Consider the following 21,075-nt stretch of genomic DNA (forward strand, 5'->3'; position numbering starts at 1 on the left):
ATGGCATTTCAAGACTAAATTTTTAACCCAGATTTCACATCTTATTACATACAGTCCTACAGCTAAATTTTGCTTTCAAAAAACTTTTTAAGTTTACTTATTTATTTTTGAGAATAAGAGAGAGAGGCAGAGAGAGAGGGAGACAGAAAATCCCAAGCAGGCTCCACGCCATCAGCACCAAGCACAATTTGGGGCTCGAATTCCTAAACCTGAGATCATGACCTGAGCCAAAACCAAGAGTGGGACACTTAACGGACTGAGGCACCCAGGCGCCCCCAGAAATATTGTATATGTCAGTTCAATATTCTTCAATTAGAGGTGAATTATCAATTCTGATATATGTTTGGGTTTTTGTTTTGTTTTGTTTTTTGTAAATTAAGCTAGAGACACAGGAAGTAAGGTATTCTTTGTTTTCCAAAGGGGATCAATCTGAGGTTTATTAAAGTTGATAATGAGTCCTTTAGAAAAAGCAGAAATCGAGTACAGCCCCAAGATTCGAAGATGCCGCCCAAGGGAAAAAGCCATTCCGGGAAAGGGGGGAAAGGGAGAGCAGCCTTTGGGAGTGACAGTTCTGAGAAGAAGGCTCAGGATCCCAAAGGTAGTGGCAATGCAGTAAAGGTCAGACACATTCTGTGTGAAAAACATGGGAAAATCATGGAAGCCATGGAAAAGTTGAAGTCTGGAATGAGATTCAATGAAGTGGCCATACAGTATAGTGAAGATAAAGCCAGGCAAGGGGGTGACTTGGGTTGGATGACCAGAGGTACCATGGTGGGACCATTTCAGGAAGCAGCATTTGCCTTGCCCATAAGTGGGCTGGATAAGCCTGTGTTTACAGACCCTCCGGTTAAGACAAAATTTGGATATCATATTATTATGGTTGAAGGGAGAAAATAAAATTGTACGCAAGACTGAAAAAAAAAAAGAAAAAGAAATCAATTCTGGGCAAGAAAGTTAAGGTAAGCAATATTATATGAAATTGAAACCAAAGACAACTCCATTTTTATAAGTTTAATAAACACCATATGTCAATTCATATATGCTACTGTTTTTCTTTTAAGGAAGATACCTTATATTTATAAACTTTTGAATTGTCTGGATATGGGGAGGTGTAAAACTTACTCTTGTTTAGATTGATCAAGAATTGCTTCTTTTGATATCAGAATGAAATTTCCCTTTAGGCTGTGAATCCAGTTTGGATGAGAATAATGACATACTCACCTTAAGACATTGCTATTTCTCAAGGACATTGCCATTTCCTATTTACCAGGAAAGTTAAAAAATTTAGAGATTTAAAACGCTAACATAAACTGAATGATAATATTCTTCATCCTCCCCAAATTACCAACTTCTACCTAATCGCCATCAGTATAACAATATTACATTTGATGCACTCATTACAGTATGACATTCCTAAACATAAACATTTACATTCCTAAACATCCTTGAAGATTCATTCTTAATGATTGACCTTGTGCTCCTTAAAATATTTTACTCTGCCTAAATTCCAACTTTAATTTCTTCTCCCTGAAACCAAAGAATCTTACCACACCATCCATCCCAAGTTTTAAGCATAATTGGCCCTAAATTCATAGTAAATGATAAGAAAGAAAATACTATTAGGAAAATCATGATGATACAATCCTAATGTATAATTATCTCATCAAATAAATAAATAGAAAAGGTTCCATACTTTTCTGGAGAAGGCCCTATTCAAAAAACATCCTGCAAACAAATAAGGCTATAATTAATCATTTTTCTTAAGGGACTCCAATATACCCAGAAGCAATTTGATCATCTGATAGCTTAATAGGCAAAAGCCCAGAACCTGATTGTCTAGCAGCTAGAACTAGTAGTGGAATCTAATTCAATAGCTCAACAGAAGATAGGACTACTAATATGGCTCTAAGCTTTCAGATAAATAGATTTTGGTGATTTTACAAAGAACCTCAACTGGTCCACTACAATAAGATGTCTTCCTATGGTTACAAAGCTAGTTATTGTCTTTTCAAAAGTGTTCAGAGAATGTTGATAAAATGATTTTATAGGACAAAAGTGAGTTCATCAAACCTGCATTGATACGCCACCCCTTTAAAGCCTCCTTTTGTTAATCTACTCTAGTATAATGGTCTCCTGCTTTAACTAGGCTCCCTTTCTCCAGCCCTTCACTGCAAAGAACTAGTATATAGTATTGGCTTTTTAATTCATATGGTCACTAATGGTTTTGACAAGCAGGAATCTAAAGCATAATCATCCTATGAGTGAACCAATAAAAGTGAGTTACTGAATGTATAAAACCAAAGATTACAGCAAAGATCAATGTGCTGTAATCAAGGTGAATTGTTCCATAGACGCTACTAGAAACAGTCTTCAACTGTGTCCAAACCAAATGTATTACAAATCAGAACAGAATCACTAACATCAACTTTCTTCTCTTAAATAGAAAAATAGGCCCAAGATTAAAATGTTACAATTTTTAGTTCTTCAAAATGAATTATGAAAATTATTTGTTAAAATGCATGCTGCTGTCTTACGTGTGACCTTAATAGTTCTCACTCTGACAAGTCTGTGAAATAGAAACTAAGGCTGCCTCAGCCACATTTTAGACCTACCCAATCAGATTCTCCAGGAGTGACACTCACTGACAGATCTTTAGGCTGTGGCTAACTTCTGTCGTCACATCATGTCATCTACTTTTGTTCCTCTATCTAGTATTACATTCACATTAACATTTCTGAACACCACATATTCTCTAAGCACTGTGCTATATACACTTTTACATACAGTTTCATATACATTAAGATCTGGATTGACATTTTAATATTTAACAACTTTGATATGATTCATAAGACACAAACAAAATGTTTTAATATTAATAGGAATATACTATAACTTACAGTGTTACTTATTTAGTTCAATACTGACAGTGTAGGTAGGTAGGCTTCAAATATTAAACAATTATGCTACTATTTAACATTTCAAGCTAAAGCTATCAGCATGAGTTTAATAATCCAGGCTAAAATTGTCTTCTGCACTACAAGTAGGAGATTCCATTTAAAGAATAATTGTCATAATTCCATTTCCTGAATTCCTCTAATACTTCCAATATATCTTCAAATTTCTGAGCTTTAAATATTGATTTCCCAAACTTATCAAATGTGATAAAACAAGTGAATATTGAAGATCAAACTAAAACACCATTTGGAGGTGATTTTTGTTTAGACTATTTCCCTTAACTTTCAGAAAGCCTCTGGGCATAACTGAAAAATCCTGGTTTTTTTTTTTTTTGTTTGTTTGTTTTGTTTTTTCCCTGTACCATGTGTTAAAAGTTTAAGTGCATTACACAATTGAATTGATTGACAATTTTTAGAAGATTAATTAGCATCCCAACAGAAATTTAACAGAACTTTTCATTAATACCTTAATCTTGATAGTACCAATTTCCCTCTCAACACTTTGAACTCCCAGAGATGGCTTCTAAATACAGAGCCTCTATTTACTTAATGGAGCTTTGCACCACTGAGAGTAGCTCTGTGGGGTGCTGGGGAACTCAGAGAAAGACGTGAAATGGGCTGCTTGCGAATAAGAATGCAAAGTAGGCCCTCTCAGCCTTGCAGGTTTCCAGCACTATGTGTCCCTTACCCTGATTGCAACTTCAGCAGAGTGGAGTGGTTTGTTTGTTAAAATAATGAATAGTAGATGGCATCCATTTTAGTGGAAAGTTTTAATTTGTGATTCCCTGAGGCTGTGTGAAATAAAACACTCTTATTTATTCCCGTAAATGAAGCCAAATTGCTTCTGGAATTTCTTCTGAGAAAGACCATCTAAGAACACTGATTTGACATATTAGTCTGTGAAATAAAACATTTAATGAATGCACTTTTGTAGTGAACAACATTATTTCTATGAAGATTATTTTTATTTCTGAAGTATGTTCTTATCTGATTAAGTTTTTGCTTTTAAAAACGGATGAAGTATATCATGAGTTTTAAGCTTGCCTCAGAAGCTTAGAAAATAAAAATCCGACCATTCTGTCTGATTTTACATCTCTTTTATTTTATTTTTTTAAAGTAAGCCCTACTTAGGGCCCAACATGGGCTTGAACTCAGGACTCTGAGATCAAGAGTCACATGCTCTACTGACTGAGCCAGCCAGGCATCCCTAATTTTACATCTATTTTAGTTAAAATACCAATTATTTCTGAAAGCAATTATTAGCACCACAATAACACCTTATTAATAAATTTCAATAAGCAATTTAAGTGCATTAAATAATAATGTGTGTTTGGAAAGAGGAACTAAAGTTTATCCTTGCAAATTCTAGAAAGAGAAATATGTTAAAAATCAGTAATTTTAAGGTTAGAGAAAGATTTAAATTGACCAGGAGAACAAAGCATTTCAAAACTCTCAAATACTTAAGAAATCTGTATGATAAACACTTGATATGCAATTTATTAAATCTTATCTCAATGATTATAAAAAATACTTGGTTAACCCATTCCTTATACCTGAAATAAATTAAACAGTATTTACTTAGTGATAAAGATACTCATTTACATTTTAGAAAATTACTAAGTGCCTGGTACAGCTCAGGTACTGCTGTAAATCCCAACAAACTGCTGAGCACAATCACTTATAATCCCTGTCCCAGTGGAACTAACAACCAAAGGCAGGAGTGGGGAGGGGTGGGAGGACAGAAAATAAACAAGACAGCAAATAATTAAATAAAATAATGTCAGGTAAAGGGTTAGAAAAAAAATAAAATTGAGTAATGGATAGAAAGTGAAGGGGAAAGTTGCTGAAGGAAGGCTAACATCGTTACTTCTAGGGTGGTGACTGAGCTGACACATCCGTGGGAAAATGGGGAAATTGCAAATCCAAGTTGAGAACAGCTTACCTGTAGACCACTAGTATATAGGAATAGAAATCTAACATAAAAAAACAGACCTTCCCCTACCATTTATGGAGTCCAGGGCAAGAATGCAAATGAAGGCTCACATACGACAGGCCTTATATTTATAAGTTCTAACTCGAGATAACAAGCTGGTAAAGGAAATATATTCCAACCTCTTCCTTTGACAATATTACCTTCACCAGAATGTAGTGATATGAGTGAGCAGTCTGCCTTCAGCTCCTGACCTAGCCTCCTCCTCTCCTCGGGCTCAAGTCTATACTGTAAGGAACCTTACCCACCCACATGTGTATACCTTATGTTTAACTTCTTGGAAGTATTCAACACTGAAACAGCCTTTTACCTTGGTTTCCACATCAACATTTTTAGTTTTCCACAAATTTCTTTAACAATTCTTCTGCCTCCACTCATGCTTTAAATATTTTATTTCTTAAGGCTCTGTTTTAAGTCCTATCCTTTATTACTTTGCACATCTTCCCTACATGACCTAATTCATTTCCAGGACTTATTGTCAGCAGGCCTGTATCTATTTCCCTAATGCCGTGTTTTGCCCTAAGACTGTTTGATAATTACACCTGGAAGTCTCTCAAGTCCCTCTACTCAACATGTCTAAACTGATTTCTTTATTTTTTTCTCCCCCAACCTCGTTCCAATCTTTCTCTGCTTCTGTAAATAGCACCCTTCCTATCCAAGTTGCACAAGTGAGAAATTTGGGAATTCTTCACATTGCCCTTTTCTTTACTTACTTTCTCCACATCCAATCACTAATTCTACCAGTTCCATTTCCCCAGTATCTCTCAAATCTATCCATTTATCTATGACCCCTAAGGCCACTATCTATATTGTTCAAACCACTATTAATTCTTTCCTTGACTACTGCAACAGCCCCTAACCTTATGCTTCTTAAACTTTTTCATGTCATGGGACAGGGAGAGAATAACATGGTAAGATACTCTGAAATGAACTGTCAAGGATCTGGAGGTATCTATTTGGGCCTTAATAAAAAATACACAATTGCTTTTCTCATAGTATGTAATTTTGAAAAATAAACACAAAACAGAGACCATGTTAAACACTGAACTTATATAAATATCAAGTATAGGGGCGCCTGGGTGGCTCAGTCAGTGAAGCGTCCGACTTCTGCTCAGGTCATGATCTCACAGCTCATGAGTCCAAGCCCCGCGTTGGGCTCTGTGCTGACAGCTCAGAGTCTGGAGCCTGCTTCAGATACTGTGTCTCCCTCTCTCTAACCCTAACTCACTCACATCCTGTCTGTGTCTCTCTCAAAAATAAATAAACAAAAAATAATAATAAAAATAAATATCAAGTATATTTTTCAAAAGTTTAATAGGAATTTTCAGTAAGCTTTCCTTCATAAACATAATTTTTTTAATATAAGATTTTCTGCTTAAAATGCCTACTATCACTTCCTGATCAAGGCCTTTAAGGATGTTCTCTTTAAACTCTTGATAGTCATGATCAAAGAGAAACTTCGCTCACAAAAAGAAATTTAAAAAGTGTTTAAATACTTTCAGAACCATTTTAAAATTTGCAACAGTTGAAATATTTAAGACTCTAACAGTTCTTCCCTTTTAAATGCAAATGTGATGTTCAAATTTCTCGTGATAATATGAATGAATTTTGAAACCAGTTGAACGTTTTCACATCAAATATTTCAAAAACAATGGAGATTTTATCTGCAGGACACACAGGCACCATCAAAGCAGCTGCCTTGCAGCTAGCTCAGCTGAGGGAGTAAAAAATAAAACATGAGTTATCTGCAAACAGAAATGTCAGTTATATGTAATGTCAGAGAATGCTCTGGAGCTGCACCTGCCTCTACTCCCCTCTCAAAGGCCTATCTTCACCATCCACATTGTGAACGCCTAGAACAGCAGCTCCATTGCCTGAAAAAGACTTAGGATGAAGATGTGGGGAGCAGAAAATATGGAATAAACTCAGATATTTGAGAAATGCATGAATTTGGGGAGCTGCTCTCCAGCAGTGTCACTGAACTGCTAAGGAGTTGGCTATCCTCTGTGTACTGCAGTTTTGAATACACTACACCAGAAAACTATTTCTGAACTTCCTGGAAAGAATAACGTTTGATCAGGTTGGGCTAGTTTGGTTCTAGGATAGGCAGTAAATATAGCACTTTCTAGGTATACAGCTCAACCTGAATAGACAGATGAATAATGAACAATTGTTGGTTGCAAAGCAAACAACCATTCCCTGCTTTGCTCCTCGTGGGAGTCCAGATTTTTCTTCTGCTTGGGAGCTCCTACTTCTCAAAGCCTATGATCCCACGAGTCTTCAATATAAGTTATACAAGATATTTGCAACCTCAAACTTCCTATGTCCTATTGCTCATTCAAGGGTACAGCTGCCAAGAGCTTTTAGTAAAAGAAAGTTCCCTGCTCGTCTGAAATAGCTCCCAAAAGAGACACTCTCTGCCATTGTACTGGAGTATGTATGTCATATGAAAAATGAAACTGCTAGAGCCTATATTCTCAATGGGGGTGATATCTCCTCTGAGGGGATGAAAATTGGGGAGAGGAAAAAAAATCATACTTTCTATGTATAAAGCATAAAATACACATACAGTATATAAACAGATATGCACAATACCTGTGGTATTAAGACTTAGGGGGGGCATTGAGAAAAAAATCTTAAGAGGCTCCTTAAGGGAGCAATATAACGAAAAGGTTGAGAAACACTGTTCTAGAGCAATGGCAGATACCACCAAAGGCAGAAGACAATAATGGAAACTAAATTATTGATGCTATCATTAAGTTTTTGAGTCAAAGTTTATGACACCTAAAACCTGTTCTAGCTCTTGACTTTCCATTTAACTAAGCAAATATATTCCCTTTACTGTTGAAGCTATTTTGTATTGTTTCCTGTAAGTCATAACAAATGTCATATTAACTGACAAAATATGGAACTCTTTATCTAATTACATGGCCAATGCAACAGAACATTAAAGTGGAACTATTTTAGTCTGTCTCTGTTAAGCCTTCATGAATATAGGTGCCAGATATCCTCATAACCAAAGGGAGCCAAGTAAGATGAGAACCCCATGCAAAAAGAGGTGCCTGGGTGGCTCAGTTGGTTGAGCATCTGACTCTTGATTTTGGCTCAGGTCATGATCTCACAGTTGTGAGACTGAGCTCCACATCGGGCTCTGTGCTGAATATGGAGCCTGTTTGGGATTCTCTCCTCTCTCTGCCCCTCCCCAGCCCTTGCTCTCTCTCTCTCTCTCTCTCTCTCTCTCTCTCAAAATAAACACACATTAAAAAAAGAAAAAAAAAAAACCATGCAAAGAGATAGTGGGAAATGGATTTCAAAACTCTTGGTCCTCATCCATGGATAGTGCAGAAGACAAAATTGAAGACAGGGGTGAAGGTTAAAGAATAGTTATTAGGACGTTTACATGAGGGTGGTTGGGGGAGAGTGCTCAGACTGGAGGGACTTCAAGGAGACCACCTTGTATGTATCTCTGGAAATCTGTGTAGACACAATAGACCTGGTAACTGAAGTTGACATGAAATTATGAGGCCCAACCTTCCATTCTCAACTCATGAAAATTAAGGAAGTTAAAGGGAATGCAAAGTAAAAATTGACATGAATTAAGATGGGTTCAGCACACCCCTTCCTCATTTCTCTGGGTTCAAACTGTATTACTTAGGAATCTTTGGTCGTGAGTAACAAAAATAGAACTTGACTCAAATGAAAAATGGGAATTTACCACCTCACATAATGAGAGGAGAGGAGAGGGCGGGGAAGGGAGGAGAGGGGAGGAGAGGGGAGGGGAGGAGAGGGGAGGGGAGGGGAGGAGAGGAGAGGGAAGGAGAGAAGGATTGGACCTTGGGGATGACTAGATCCAGACATGAACAGCACTGGGACTTCATCAGAAGCTAGTGAAAAGGTGCCAGGCAGATCTCCCCACCACACGCCACCCCAAAACAAAAAGCAGTCTGCAAGCAAATGGGAGAACTGACTTTAGTATCAATATCGTAAGTCCAAATCAGTGGATAAAATATAGAAGCAGAAATAATTGAGATTTCAAAATCATTGTAGGAAATCCACCTAGAAATGTATCCAACAAAAAAATGATAGAAGTATGTGTGTATGGGTGGATGAATAGATGGACAAATACACACTTGCTCAAGTGTGGCAAAATGTTAACATTAGAATCTTGGTAAGTATATAGGTATTCACTGTAAAATTCTTTCTTTTCTGTATGTTTGGTATTTTTCTAACAAAATGTTGAGGTGGGGCAGAGCAGGGCAGGGGGAATCAAGCAGGAGAATAGCACCATGGCTGTAATGATTAGTCCATCAGCAGGATTCTAGTTCTAAACTGAAGGTACAGAAAACAGACCTTACACTCCAGGCAAAGAGAGAACTGGCAAAAAGCTCTTCATCCAGAGCATATAACAAATGTTCCTTGAATTTCCACTTGGTAGCATCCACTGAATTAAGATCAAGGTGTTAAAGAGAAATCAGAAATGACCTGCAGAGTAAATAGCATGAGGTTAAGAGATGACCATCCTGGTTTGGGAAATCAAGTAGAGAAATGACAGGTGAAAATGGTTATCTCATTGACTTAATCTGCTTCTATTTAGTTATTAGTGCACTAAGCATCATTTTAAATGTACAAATAAAGCTCTGATTTCTCACTTGGACAAGGGAGTAGATGATGGTATCCTTTAGAGAGACAGAAAACGCACATGGAAAAAGATATCTGTGGTGGGTAACTTTTGCATTGACTTTAGGAATCTTGAAGTTTAGGTGTTTATGTTGCACCTAAATAAAGATGTCCAATAGGCTGGAAATTCAGGAAGTATTTGAGCATCGGGAGAGATCGGCAGTAGTCACTGACGTGTCATCAAGATACTGTATCATCCAGAGTGTATAGTGAGAAATGTTTCTTTCATTCTTTTATATCCATTCATCAAACTATCATTATTACTAGAATTACACACACACAAAAAAAGAGATGTTTTTCAGTTTATAACTTAATTGCCAAATCCAAAGACCTTTGTGCAATCCCAAATGTGTTTACCTTACTTTTGTACAGCATTTATTGGGTTGGCTGGTCTTTAATTGGAAAGCTCTCCTCCAGTGATATTCTGATCACCATTCCCCTCACTTTCTGTTCCTTTTCTGTCTCTTACAAGAGTCTTAGAATTTGACATTCACAGGGTTTTCATCCTTGGTCGGTAAGCCTTCATTTCTAACTCCCAATTTTTCTAGTTAGGCTTCAGGTCAAACCGACTAAATAAAGCTTAATTAAAAGCTAGTTTAAAACTAAAAATTGTGTTGATAGTACAACACAGGCAACACTATCCACCTTGAAGCTACATTGCCTTAGGTTCTACTAGCTTTTGAAATGCATAATTTTTTTCCTATCTCTGAGCCTGTTTTCTCATGACCTTAAAATGGCAGCCAAAATATTTAATTTGCAAGGGTATTATTAATGATTACATTATAAATGTAAAGGATCTAAGTGCTCCGCACTCGATGCATACAATTAACACAATTCATAACTTCAGATGAATACAAATTATGCCAAGTTATAAATATCTACCTTACCTAATATTAACTTCTGTTCCTGAGCACTCAGTCTACATAGTGTTATTCAGGTTACATGCGCTGGCTCGCTCAGTATTATTTCCCTTAGAATCTCTCATAGCGTCAGGGACTGGCTCAAATCAACAGTAGCAACTCCTTCCTTCCATATACCGCATTGAGGGAAACACATTTTCCACGGCTTCTTAAAGAAATCATTCAGTTTAGCTTAGAGGTGAAAGTGAAAAGTAAGCTTCGTCACAAAAACTGAGTCCAACTCTACTCCACCCGTCTGCAGGTCTCTGAGAGAAAAGGGAGCAGGGTCACAACAGTTTACGAAGCAGACTTGAAACATTAGTTTTTAACTTTCCCGCAAGTCTCTGACCGACCAACCGCACTGATACTCCGTCAAGCTCCGCGCCACTTCCGTTTGCGCATTTTAATTACGTCAGCATATCATCTCTCGCGGTATCACCCGATGTTGAGGTCCCTTAATAAAAATCTCGCGAAATTTGTTCTACAGCTCCAAGCTAGCCTCACTTTCCCCCACCCCCAACCTGTCCTTCCTTTCCCGGTCTCAATCACAAAATTCTTCCCTCCCCTTTCTTGAGCTCACAGCTCTCCTTCTGTTTCCGATTTCAGGCCGGAACCGGAAGTTCAGTGGGCGGGGCCCGGCGGCGGAAAACGCTGCGGAGCCGGAGCCGGGATTCGGCTGTGGCCACTGCCCCTGTCCCCGCCACGGAGCGCCGTGGCTTCAGGCTGAAGGTCGGTCCGGAGGCGGGTGGGCGCGGGTCTCCCCCGGAGTGTCCGGGTGGCAGCCTCCCCGGGCCCCCCGGGCTCCGCGAAGGATCATGTCTACAGCCTCCGCCGCTTCCTCCTCTTCCTCATCTTCGGCCGGTGAGATGATCGAAGCCCCCTCCCAAGTCCTCAACTTTGAAGAGATTGACTACAAGGAGATCGAAGTGGAAGAGGTGAGTGAGGCCCGGCACGGAGGCGCCTGTCTCCGCCTTTGCCTGGTCCCGACTCTTAAGGTGCCTCCCCGGCCTCTCTGATTCTCGGGGCCCTGCGGAGTCTACCCGGGAGTCCCCACCGAGGCCAGGTATAGAGGGGACTCTGCGTTCAAATGCTCTGGGAAGCTTTCTTTTTCCCTCATTTCGGCACTCTTGAGTTTGGTCTGTTACCGGAATTCGGTCATCTCAAACACCAAAATGAACTGGTGAGATGTTGTGGAGCACCAGTTCTTATATATGTAAATAGTAAATTCACCAAACACCATGACCGTTCTGGAGTTTAAGTTCCCTAAGACTTGGTGTTCTTAAGGGCCAAAGTTTGTATTATGTTCGACTTCTAGCTCAGTGTCTGGTGTGTAGTGTGTGCTCAATAAATACTTGGCAAATATATCATCATGTCTAATGAAGTGTCCGCCTCAGTACTGAATGCTTCTCAGTTTCGCCGATTCGATAGAGCAGTAGTCGTAATATTAAATATTCTGCCTTCAGTTGGACTAATTTGGATAACTCTTACCATTAGTAATGTAGACTACAGTGAAAAGATGTCTCAAGCAGCATATTCCGAAGAGAAACTTACGATTTCTGTGACGACCGCAGTATAACAGAAATCGCTGTTAGAAAACCCAAATCCATTCTTTTTTCTGTAGTAAGTTATTTTAGGGAAAGGTAGTAATATGCTTTTAATATATTGCTTCTTTTCAAATATACATAATTGATTCTAAAAATCATAAAATGTAGAAAAGTAAAAACTGTGTTTTAAACACACACTTTAGAAAGTGTTCAAACTTTGGTTGAAAGTAATACTTATCATGGGCCACCTAGGTGGCTTAGTCATTTAAGCAATTGGCTAAGTGTCGACTTATGCTCAGGTCATGATCTCATGATTCCTGGGGTTCAAGCCCTGCCTGGGGCTCTGCGCTTAGAGTGCAGAGCCTCCTTCTGGATTCTCTGTCTCCCTCTCTCTCTCTCTCTGCCCCTCCCCCATTCTCTCCCTCTCTCAAAAATAAATTAATAAACATTAAAAAGAAAATACTATCAATTACCACTTACTCATTTTTAAAATTTATTAAATATTTTGCATTACATATGCCACAAAGAACAATGTGTGACCCATGTTACAGGCTTTCAGTGAATTATCTTTACTTTAAAAATCCCAAATTATTTTTAAATAGTGGCAAGCTAAAGTAGTCAGATAACTACCATTCAACAAATACATTTTTTTCTGTGCATATTTTGGAAGAATAATGGATTCCTAAATCATGTCTTTCTATTGCATAAGGTAATCACTGAGAACAACGTCATTTTACAAGATAACATAAACAAGGCCTTTGGAGTTAGAGGGAGGTTCGGTATATCAGGTATACATACCACTTATTAGCCATGTGATGTGAAGCGAGCTTCCTAACTAACCCCTTTAAGCTTTATAGTTTCCTTAACTATAAAACAGGGATAATAATTTCTATTTAATTTTACCTGTATAACATCCTATTAGACAATATGATCAAAATACCCAACACAGTACCTGACACTTATGACTAGGAAACTGAATTCCAGAGAACAGTAACCTGCTTTAAGGTCACATGCTAAAAGAAGAAGGACCCATATTTTGAAAAGAGAGGGGAATTTATTTATGTGTGGGTGTGTGTTTTCTGTTGAGGCTATGATAAATTCCTTTTTCAGAAATGGATAGTTGATCCAGCTTTCATGGCTAACTTTCTTTTTTAAGAATAAAAATTCAGTGAGTCAGTATAAAAGAATTGCAGTTTTTAAATAAGCATTTACGTCTACTCTGTGGCAAACTGCTCTGCTTGTAGACTACAAATTGTTATGTAATAATAACTTGTACTTCATGGTCTAACAAATGCTTCCACAGACTTACATCATTTATTCTTACAGCCTTCATTTTCTCACACTACTTTCTAAAGCATTTTACATTCTTCTTGGAAGAATGGAAGTTACTGAGGAGAGAGTCATCATTTTACTGCTCTTCCTGGAAAGCCACTTAACTTCTGATTAGGCTTTTATGTTTCTAAAGATTTTTCTTTCAGTTTAGATATTGTTTCAACCTTTTTTAAGTATATTTAAGACATTCCTGAGGAGTAAATTTTTGTTTTCAAATGAAAATTTCTAGTATTAGCTGGTTCTCTAGTTTAGTTTTTATTTTTGAGTACCCAGTTTATTTTCACTTTAAAGATTGAATTCAGACCTTTCTAACGTTGAAAGTATTACATAATTCCCATTGTATTTGTGCACATTAAAACAGTGTTATATAATCCAGAGTGCACTATAGGCATTCAATAACTATTTTTTTTTTTTAATGTTTATTTCTGAGACAGAGAGAGACAGAGCATGAGTGGGGGAGGGGCAGAGAGAGAGGGAGACACAGAATCTGAAAGAGGCTCCAGGCCCTCAGCTGTCAGCACAGAGCCCGACGCGGGGCTCGAACTCACAGACAGTGAGATCATGACCTGAGCCAAAGTCAGACGCTCAACCGACTGAGCCACCCAGACGCCCCTTCAATAACTGTTTCTTACCTTAGATTTTACTTTTGGTTAAAATCATAAATAAGAGAAGAAAGATGGCTGGAAACAAAAAGTATTTTTATATTGCTTTCAGTATTTTACATAGTACAAATATGTTGCCTATAAATAAAATCATGTTCTGTATTTCCCAAATAACAGTGTAACTGAAGCAGCATTATACTGATTCAGTTAGAAACTATGTATGAAAACTACTCCAACCACAGGCCAAATATGTAGTCATTTAGTAGATAGATATCTTTAAGGTATCAGCTGATTCTAATCCATACATTCCTAATTAGTGTGGCACTTCCTAAATTCAGTTCTGATAGCAAATTATGTGAGACCTTGGCCTCAGAAACCTAGGTAGGTACTTAAAAAAAAAAAAATAACCTAGTTTTTACCATTCTGGGGCTGAGTGTAGAGAACATTAGAATAAATTGTGAAGTATGTACATTGAGGACTAGGTTGCAAGAAGTGGTAAAGGCAGTGTGGTGTGGTAAAAAGTGTACTGGGCTGGGTATTTAAAAAATTTGGATGCCATACTCATTGTGCCATAATATATTTAAGTAACTTGGATCAGGTAATCTCATTTTTCTGGGTCTGATTTCTCATGTGAAGTGAAGGCCTGAACATGATTATTTAAAGTCTCTTCCAGGTCTGAAATGAAAACACATTTATTCCAGTATTAATGCTCTGTTTCCACAATAAGTGTCATATGATCTCTTGTGGAAGGTAGTTGGTAACCAACTAATCCTGGTTAGACAGGACAAATATCCCCATTTTACAGATATTGACAGTGGTCATAGAGATTGATTTACTAGAAACCTCTTGTGTAAGTAAATGGTAGAGCTGAGAATTGAATTTGAGATTTCTTACTCATGAGTCACTTACTCTTTCTACTAAGTTTAGAGTGTTGCTTTGTTTCTTTCTGAAGCACTCTGACCAAACCTTATTCTGAAAATGGAGAAACAAAATACTGATATCCTTTGCAGTAGTTGGTGCTACACATGTAATGAACATTCTCTTCTGTGCACAATATTGCTAAGGTACTGTGGAAGATGAACAGAAGAATTCTAGGATTCTCTCCTTGAAATTTTTTATTATTAGGAGGCTAGAATAAACACAGAACAGTTAATAATTAACATTTTCAGAACCACTAATTTAGAACTATGACTATAATGTAAACTGAGCACTGAAGCTATAATTTGAAAGTAGGGTTAATCACAGAACACTTTGTTGAATGGAAAATAATTTGAAAATAGATTTTGAATAAAGTAAGCATCATAGATTGGGAAAGGCACAAAGGTGAATTGTCTTTGCAGTTGTTCCCTCCCCTGCCCAGCATGCTTTTCCCTCAAGAACTTCACATGGCTGGCACCTCTCACCATTCAAGTCTCACCTCAAATGTTTATTCCACAGGGAAACTTTCCCTGAGCAACCTAGATTTTGTCACTTCTATTATCCTTTGTGGCACTTACCAGTAAGCAAAATTGTGTATCCCGCAGCACAATGTAAGGTGCCTTATTCACACTTGTAACCCCAATGTCTAGCACCATGTTTTTCAATAAATATTTGTTGAATGAGTAAATGAAGTTATCACAGCATAATTGTGAGGATTTAGTGCTCATCTAGTTCTTTTACATTGCATGTGATAAAACCAGAGGTTGCAGTAAGTTTGTGATTTGGCTAAGGCAGCATTTACACTAGAAATGAAATCTGATTCTCTTTCCAAATGTTGATTCCATTACTATTATACCTAGCAAATGTGTTCATTTGGGGTAAAAAATGCTGTAAAGGGGCAGGTGCTGTAAGTAAACCATGTATTGGTGGGCTTCTACTAAAATGTTACAAAGACCCTATTTTTGGCATGGATGCTTTTTAAAAGGGAGACCCACAGTGTGGACCTCAAGTGTAATCTAAGCAAGGCACATATAATCACTGCATTGTTTATATGTTCTTAAGCTTCATTATAGAGACCCAAAGGTTTTGTTTTAAAGGGAAATCTAGAAAGAATTTTGGCCATGATATTTTGTAGTTTTTAGAGGTAAATGGGCATCTGATATTGGAGAAAAACCTTATTTATAGTGGTCTTCTTAAACTGAGTCTGTAGATTTGTTATACTCAGTATTTAATTGTGGGATATCCAAAATTATTAATAAACTCTTCATGTGAAACTTAATGATCATTGATTTCATTAGAAATCTGGAATTGTTACCACAGTAAAGAGATAGTCACACGATAACTCTTAAATTGTGCCTGTGTAGCTTAGAAGATGACATGGGCATGTATTTGAAAGAAAGGCCTACTAACTGTGTCAGGTGTCTGTGGCAGGTTTTAAAAGATTGCACAAAAATTCAAAAGTAAGTTTGAATAATAAAAGCTTTACTTTCATGTCACCAAGTCTGTCTTGTCAGCAGATGGCAGTTCTCCTCTGCCACAGTGTATTAATAGATATTGAAGTTCTGAGTTCTGAAATAGTTGGAGGCTCTAAGTTCTAACAAATAAATATATGATCTGTGCTTGTTCTGTCATGTTCCAAATTTCTAGCCAGAGCAGTGGCAACATAGCCAGGATCCATTCACATAGTCCAAAGAGCAGGGCCAAACCAAAGTGACAACTATAGTCACTGAACTAAAAATAACATGAATTGGGGACAATTAAGAAGAATTATTTCATAGTAAATTAAGAACACAAGGTCATCCTTTCCTGTTTAGTGTAGTTCAGGTGGGTTTGTGTTTGTTTTTAATAACATGACTTGGATGAAAGAACAGTCTTCCATCCTGAAGAAATTAGCTTTTTTTTAAATTTAATTTATTTTTTTAAATTTACATTCAAGTTAGTTATCATATAGTGCAACAATGATTTCAGGACTAGATTCCTTAATGCCCCTTACCCATTTAGCCCACCTCCCCTCCCAAAACCCCTCCAGTAACCCTTTGTTTGTTCTCTATATTTAAGAGTCTCTTATGTTTTGTTCCTCTCCCTGTTTTTATATTATTTTTGCTTCCCTTCCCTTATGTTCATCTGTTTTGTATCTTAAAGTCTTCACTGACCCATGAAAAAATGCTCAACATCACTCATCATCGAGAAATTAGTTTTTAAAGGAGTTGCTTTCTTTAAACACACAAAATGAATTCTGATTTTGATACTTGTGCTTTTTAATACTAATTATATGGAAATATTTTACATACTATCTCATATTCTTCTGTTCTATTTTTGTTTAAAAAATACATTTAAATCTGCTTTAAAATTTGAGATTAAAGTCGTGGACCCAAAATCACTACACCACAGGGGGAAAGATGCACATCATAAGAGAATTAATCTAAGAATAATTTAGAAAGCATTCATAAATTTAGAAGGAAATAATTCTAGGTTGACTTCCCTTTTAAAACCAAAGTCCTCTTTGCATTCCTCTGTTCTTCTATTTTTACAGATGAGGGACTGTGAAAAATATCTAATATTTATTTCTAGGTTCACCGTTTTGTATGGATGCAAGTGATGGGGAGATACTTATAATTTAGATGTGTGCCCTTTTTTACACTCTTGGTGGAAATTGGTCTTTGGGGAAAGCAGTAAATTCAAAATAATTGTTAATGACAATGTGTCAAAGAAACTTACGTTATTCAGATATGAATGCAATCCAAAAAGCATATTTGATTTGTGAACTTGAATTAGAAGTTAGATAGTAAGTAAAAAGTAACTTCCTTTCCTTGTTTTTAGTTTGAATATGAGGATTTTCATGCCTCAGATGCCAGTGTGTCTCAATTTGCCCTCTATGTCACTCATTTCTGTCAATCTGTGTTTCAAGAAAAACATTGGGTTGTTCACAAGAATCCCCCTTTTTCTTTCTTCATGCCCAAGATGGCATTTAGTGCTCTGGAAAACTTTGATAAGTAATATCCACAGCAGGGGCGCCTGGGTGGCTCAGTTAGTTGAGCGTTGGACTTCGGCTCAGGTAATGACTCTCATCTGACTTCAGCTAAGGTCATGATCTCACCATTCATGGGTTTGAACCCTGTACTGACAGCTCAGAGTCTGGAGCCTGCTTCAGATTCTGTGTCTCCCTCTCTCTTTCTCTGTACCTCCCCACTCACACTGTCTCTCTCAGAAATAAACATTTAAAACAAAAAAAGAAAAAATAATATCCACAGCAGTTGAGGGCTCACTGATCTATGTGATGGTTTCCACCGAAGTCCCTTGTTTCACCGTTAGTTATGTTTTTAATATAACCTAAAATTGTTCTCAAACCGGAATCACCTGCAGAGTTTCTTAAAACACAGATTGCTGGGCCCTACCCTCAGACTCAGTACTTTTGGGTTGGAACCTGGGGATTTATATTTTTCACAAATTTCCAGGTCATGCTGATGCTTTTGATCCATTTTGAGAGCCATTGGATTAATGCTTTTGCTGTTTTTGCATTTGCTTTCATTTTGGAAGTCTTCCCTTGGCTTCTTGAGATACTCTTCTGGTTTGCTTGCTATATTATTGACTGTTCTTTCCAGTTTTTGCTGGTTCTTTCTCCTCTGTTTTCTAGATATAGAAGTTCTTCAGAGCTCAGTTCCAGTGCCCCATAGTATTTTTTGGTAATCTCTCATCCAGTTGATTGACCAGAGATAATCAACTAAATGCTGATGATTTGCCTGCCTGACTTCTCCTTGACTCACGTTTCTATTTTCTTTCTTGATATCTCCCCTTGGATATCTAATAGACATCTTAAACTTTGTATGACTAAAACACACCTCTGTGTTACTAAAAAAAAAAAAAATCTGCTTGCTCTGTTGTTTTCCTTCATTAAACTGTTGCCTAACCTAGACGTTATCCTTGATTCATCTCTTCCTCTCTGCCCCTCCTGCATACATGCATGCCATCAGCAAGCTCTTTTGACCCTACCTATAAAACATATCCTGGATCTGCCCGTTTTTCTGCACTGCCTTCAGCCTTGTCCTCACAGCTATTCTTTCTTACTTGGGCTGCTATTAGCCTTCTATCTGGTCTCTGTATATATTCTAGCTTCCCTAAAATCCATTTTTCACATAAGAGCTAGAATTATTTTTTTAATGTAAAATCGTATCACATCTTTCCTTCTTAAATTTCTCCTGTTGCTTCCTATTGCACTTAGACTGAAATCCAAACTCCTTTTTGTGATGCAGAAAGCCATTCAGGATGTAGATTCTGCCTGTCTCTCCAGTCTTATCTTGTATCTCTCTTCCCTTCTCCCACTATGCACCGCCCACACGAAACACTCCAAGTATTTCTCTAGGTCATCACTAAAATGTCTCCTTTCCCAGTGCGGCTTTACAGGACGACTGTTTAAAATTGGGTGGGGGTAGTGCATACATGTGTGTACACACACACAAGATTTTGTTCCTTTACTTTTTAGCACACTGGTTATTTACCAGATATTACGTTTTTACTTTGTCTCTCTCCACAAGAATATAAGCAGTAGAAACAAAAATTATGGTTTATTTTGTTCACTTCTATATCTTGAGTGTCTAAGGTAGCACCTAATCTATAGCTGAGGTTGAAATATTATTGAATAGGGAATGAGGGTTTTTTTCCCCTTAGGGCCTTCTGATTACTTGTTTCTTCTTCTTTGGTTGGTTCCTTGTATCATTCAAATATCAAGTTAGTAACCTCCTCAGATGGCCTTCCCATACTATCTGTCCCAAAGCTTCCACCAGTCTCTTTGTCCTATCATCCTCCTTTTTTGTTTTCTACATAGCATTTTTTTGCAATCTGATATTCTTCTTATTCATCTTTTTGCCTATTGATTATCTTTCCCCTCCATTAATTGAAAACACATTCCATGTAGATCATAGTCTTTGTCTTATTTATTGCTATATCTCTGATAAGCTAAATGGTAGCTGAATATAGTAGACGTTCAAAAACTACTGATTTAAGGAGTAAACAAATGAAGTTCATTGTTTTCTTGGTATGATCCTTACCTTCACACCTTTGAAAGGAGAACTTACCCATTTCTCCCTTGCTTACTGACTAGGCCTTCCCCTTTGGCCTTCATTGATTCTCCAAAACTCAGCTGATCTCTGTATTTAGCTCCCTGTATTTGAGCTGTCTACTATCCCACAGCCTGAGATACAGGTTCCAACATTCTGCCCTAAAACAGCCTCCTCCCTATAGTCCAAGAGACTCTAATTTCAGTTTCTTCACTTTTCTTTTGGCAAGAATTTTTGGCAAGAGTTTGTTTTGTTTTGTTTTGCAGTTTTTGTTGTTGTTGTTGTTGTTGTTGTTGTTGTTATCATTTCCATATTCTGTTGGGAGAGAGAGAATCCCAAGCAAGCTCGGTGATGTCACCTTGGAGCCTGACACAGGGCTTGATCCCACAAACCGCAAGATCATGACCTGAGCCAAAATGAAGAGTGGGATGCTTAACCAATTAAGCCATCTAGGCCCTCTCCCCTTGCATTTTTAATCATCTGTATCTTTTCAGGTTGGCTGAGCTGTATGAGGCTGCCCTCTCTTAAAAATCTCTTTGAGAAGTGGGAAGGATAAGTCCTTTCTGCCATCAAATTCCTAAGCCTGTCCTGAATCTCTAAGCCTATCCCTGAAGGGGTTGGGTGTTTCTTTAACCACCATTATAGACTTACCTTTGGCTCACTTAAGCTAGTAAGTATTTAAAAAATTATTTAAGTACTGTTGTGTTGTCTTGAATTTTTTCTCTACCTCACTTTTATTCCATGAAGGCAAAAGTCAATTTTTTTTTAAATTTTTTTTTAACGTTTTATTTATTTTTGAGACAGGGAGAGACAGAGCATTAACAGGGGAGGGTCAGAGAGTGGGAGACACAGAATCTGAAACAGGCTCCAGGCTCTGAGCTGTCAGCACAGAGCCCGACGCGGGGCTTGAACTCACAGACCGAGAGATCACGACCTGAGCCAAAGTTGGCCACTTAACCGACTGAGCCACCCAGGAGCCCCAAAAGTCAATTCTTTATATATATATATTTTTTACTCTTAATATCTCTACATTTATGCCACTTGAAAAAATGGGAAGTCATTTTTTTGTTGTTGTTGTTTTATATTGCAGTGTGATGATTTATAA

General features: G+C 37.5%; 2 protein-coding genes across 6 annotated transcripts in view; both read left to right on the forward strand.

The window, feature by feature from the left end:
* Positions 1 to 473: 473 nt before the first annotated feature.
* Positions 474 to 935, forward strand: LOC113598493 (peptidyl-prolyl cis-trans isomerase NIMA-interacting 4-like). Its single transcript, XM_027056351.2, has one exon. The coding sequence runs from the start codon at positions 502 to 504 to the stop codon at positions 895 to 897; it is 396 nt and encodes a 131-aa protein (XP_026912152.1). The 5' UTR covers positions 474 to 501; the 3' UTR covers positions 898 to 935.
* A 10,104-nt stretch (positions 936 to 11,039) lies between these two features.
* Positions 11,040 to 21,075, forward strand: part of MAP3K7 (mitogen-activated protein kinase kinase kinase 7) — an 80,861-nt gene continuing 70,825 nt past the window's right edge. For 4 of the 5 annotated variants that reach the window (XR_008298470.1, XR_008298471.1, XR_001431466.3 and 1 more), the window contains exon 1: positions 11,040 to 11,455. Coding sequence is in view for 2 of the 5 variants with exons in the window: in XM_015081237.3 (XP_014936723.1) it covers positions 11,336 to 11,455 (120 nt within the window). In the remaining 3 variants the exon portion in view is untranslated. The remainder of the gene's footprint in view (positions 11,456 to 21,075) is intronic. The other variant, XM_015081239.3, reaches the window with a different exon arrangement.

Source organism: Acinonyx jubatus, chromosome B2, assembly GCF_027475565.1.
Source record: "Acinonyx jubatus isolate Ajub_Pintada_27869175 chromosome B2, VMU_Ajub_asm_v1.0, whole genome shotgun sequence".
Lineage (NCBI taxonomy): Eukaryota > Metazoa > Chordata > Mammalia > Carnivora > Felidae > Acinonyx > Acinonyx jubatus.

What these genes read in the sequence shown, in the direction of transcription:
- LOC113598493 (XM_027056351.2), top strand. Translation starts at nt 502, where the DNA reads ATGCCGCCCAAGGGAAAAAGCCATTCCGGGAAAGGGGGGAAAGGGAGA.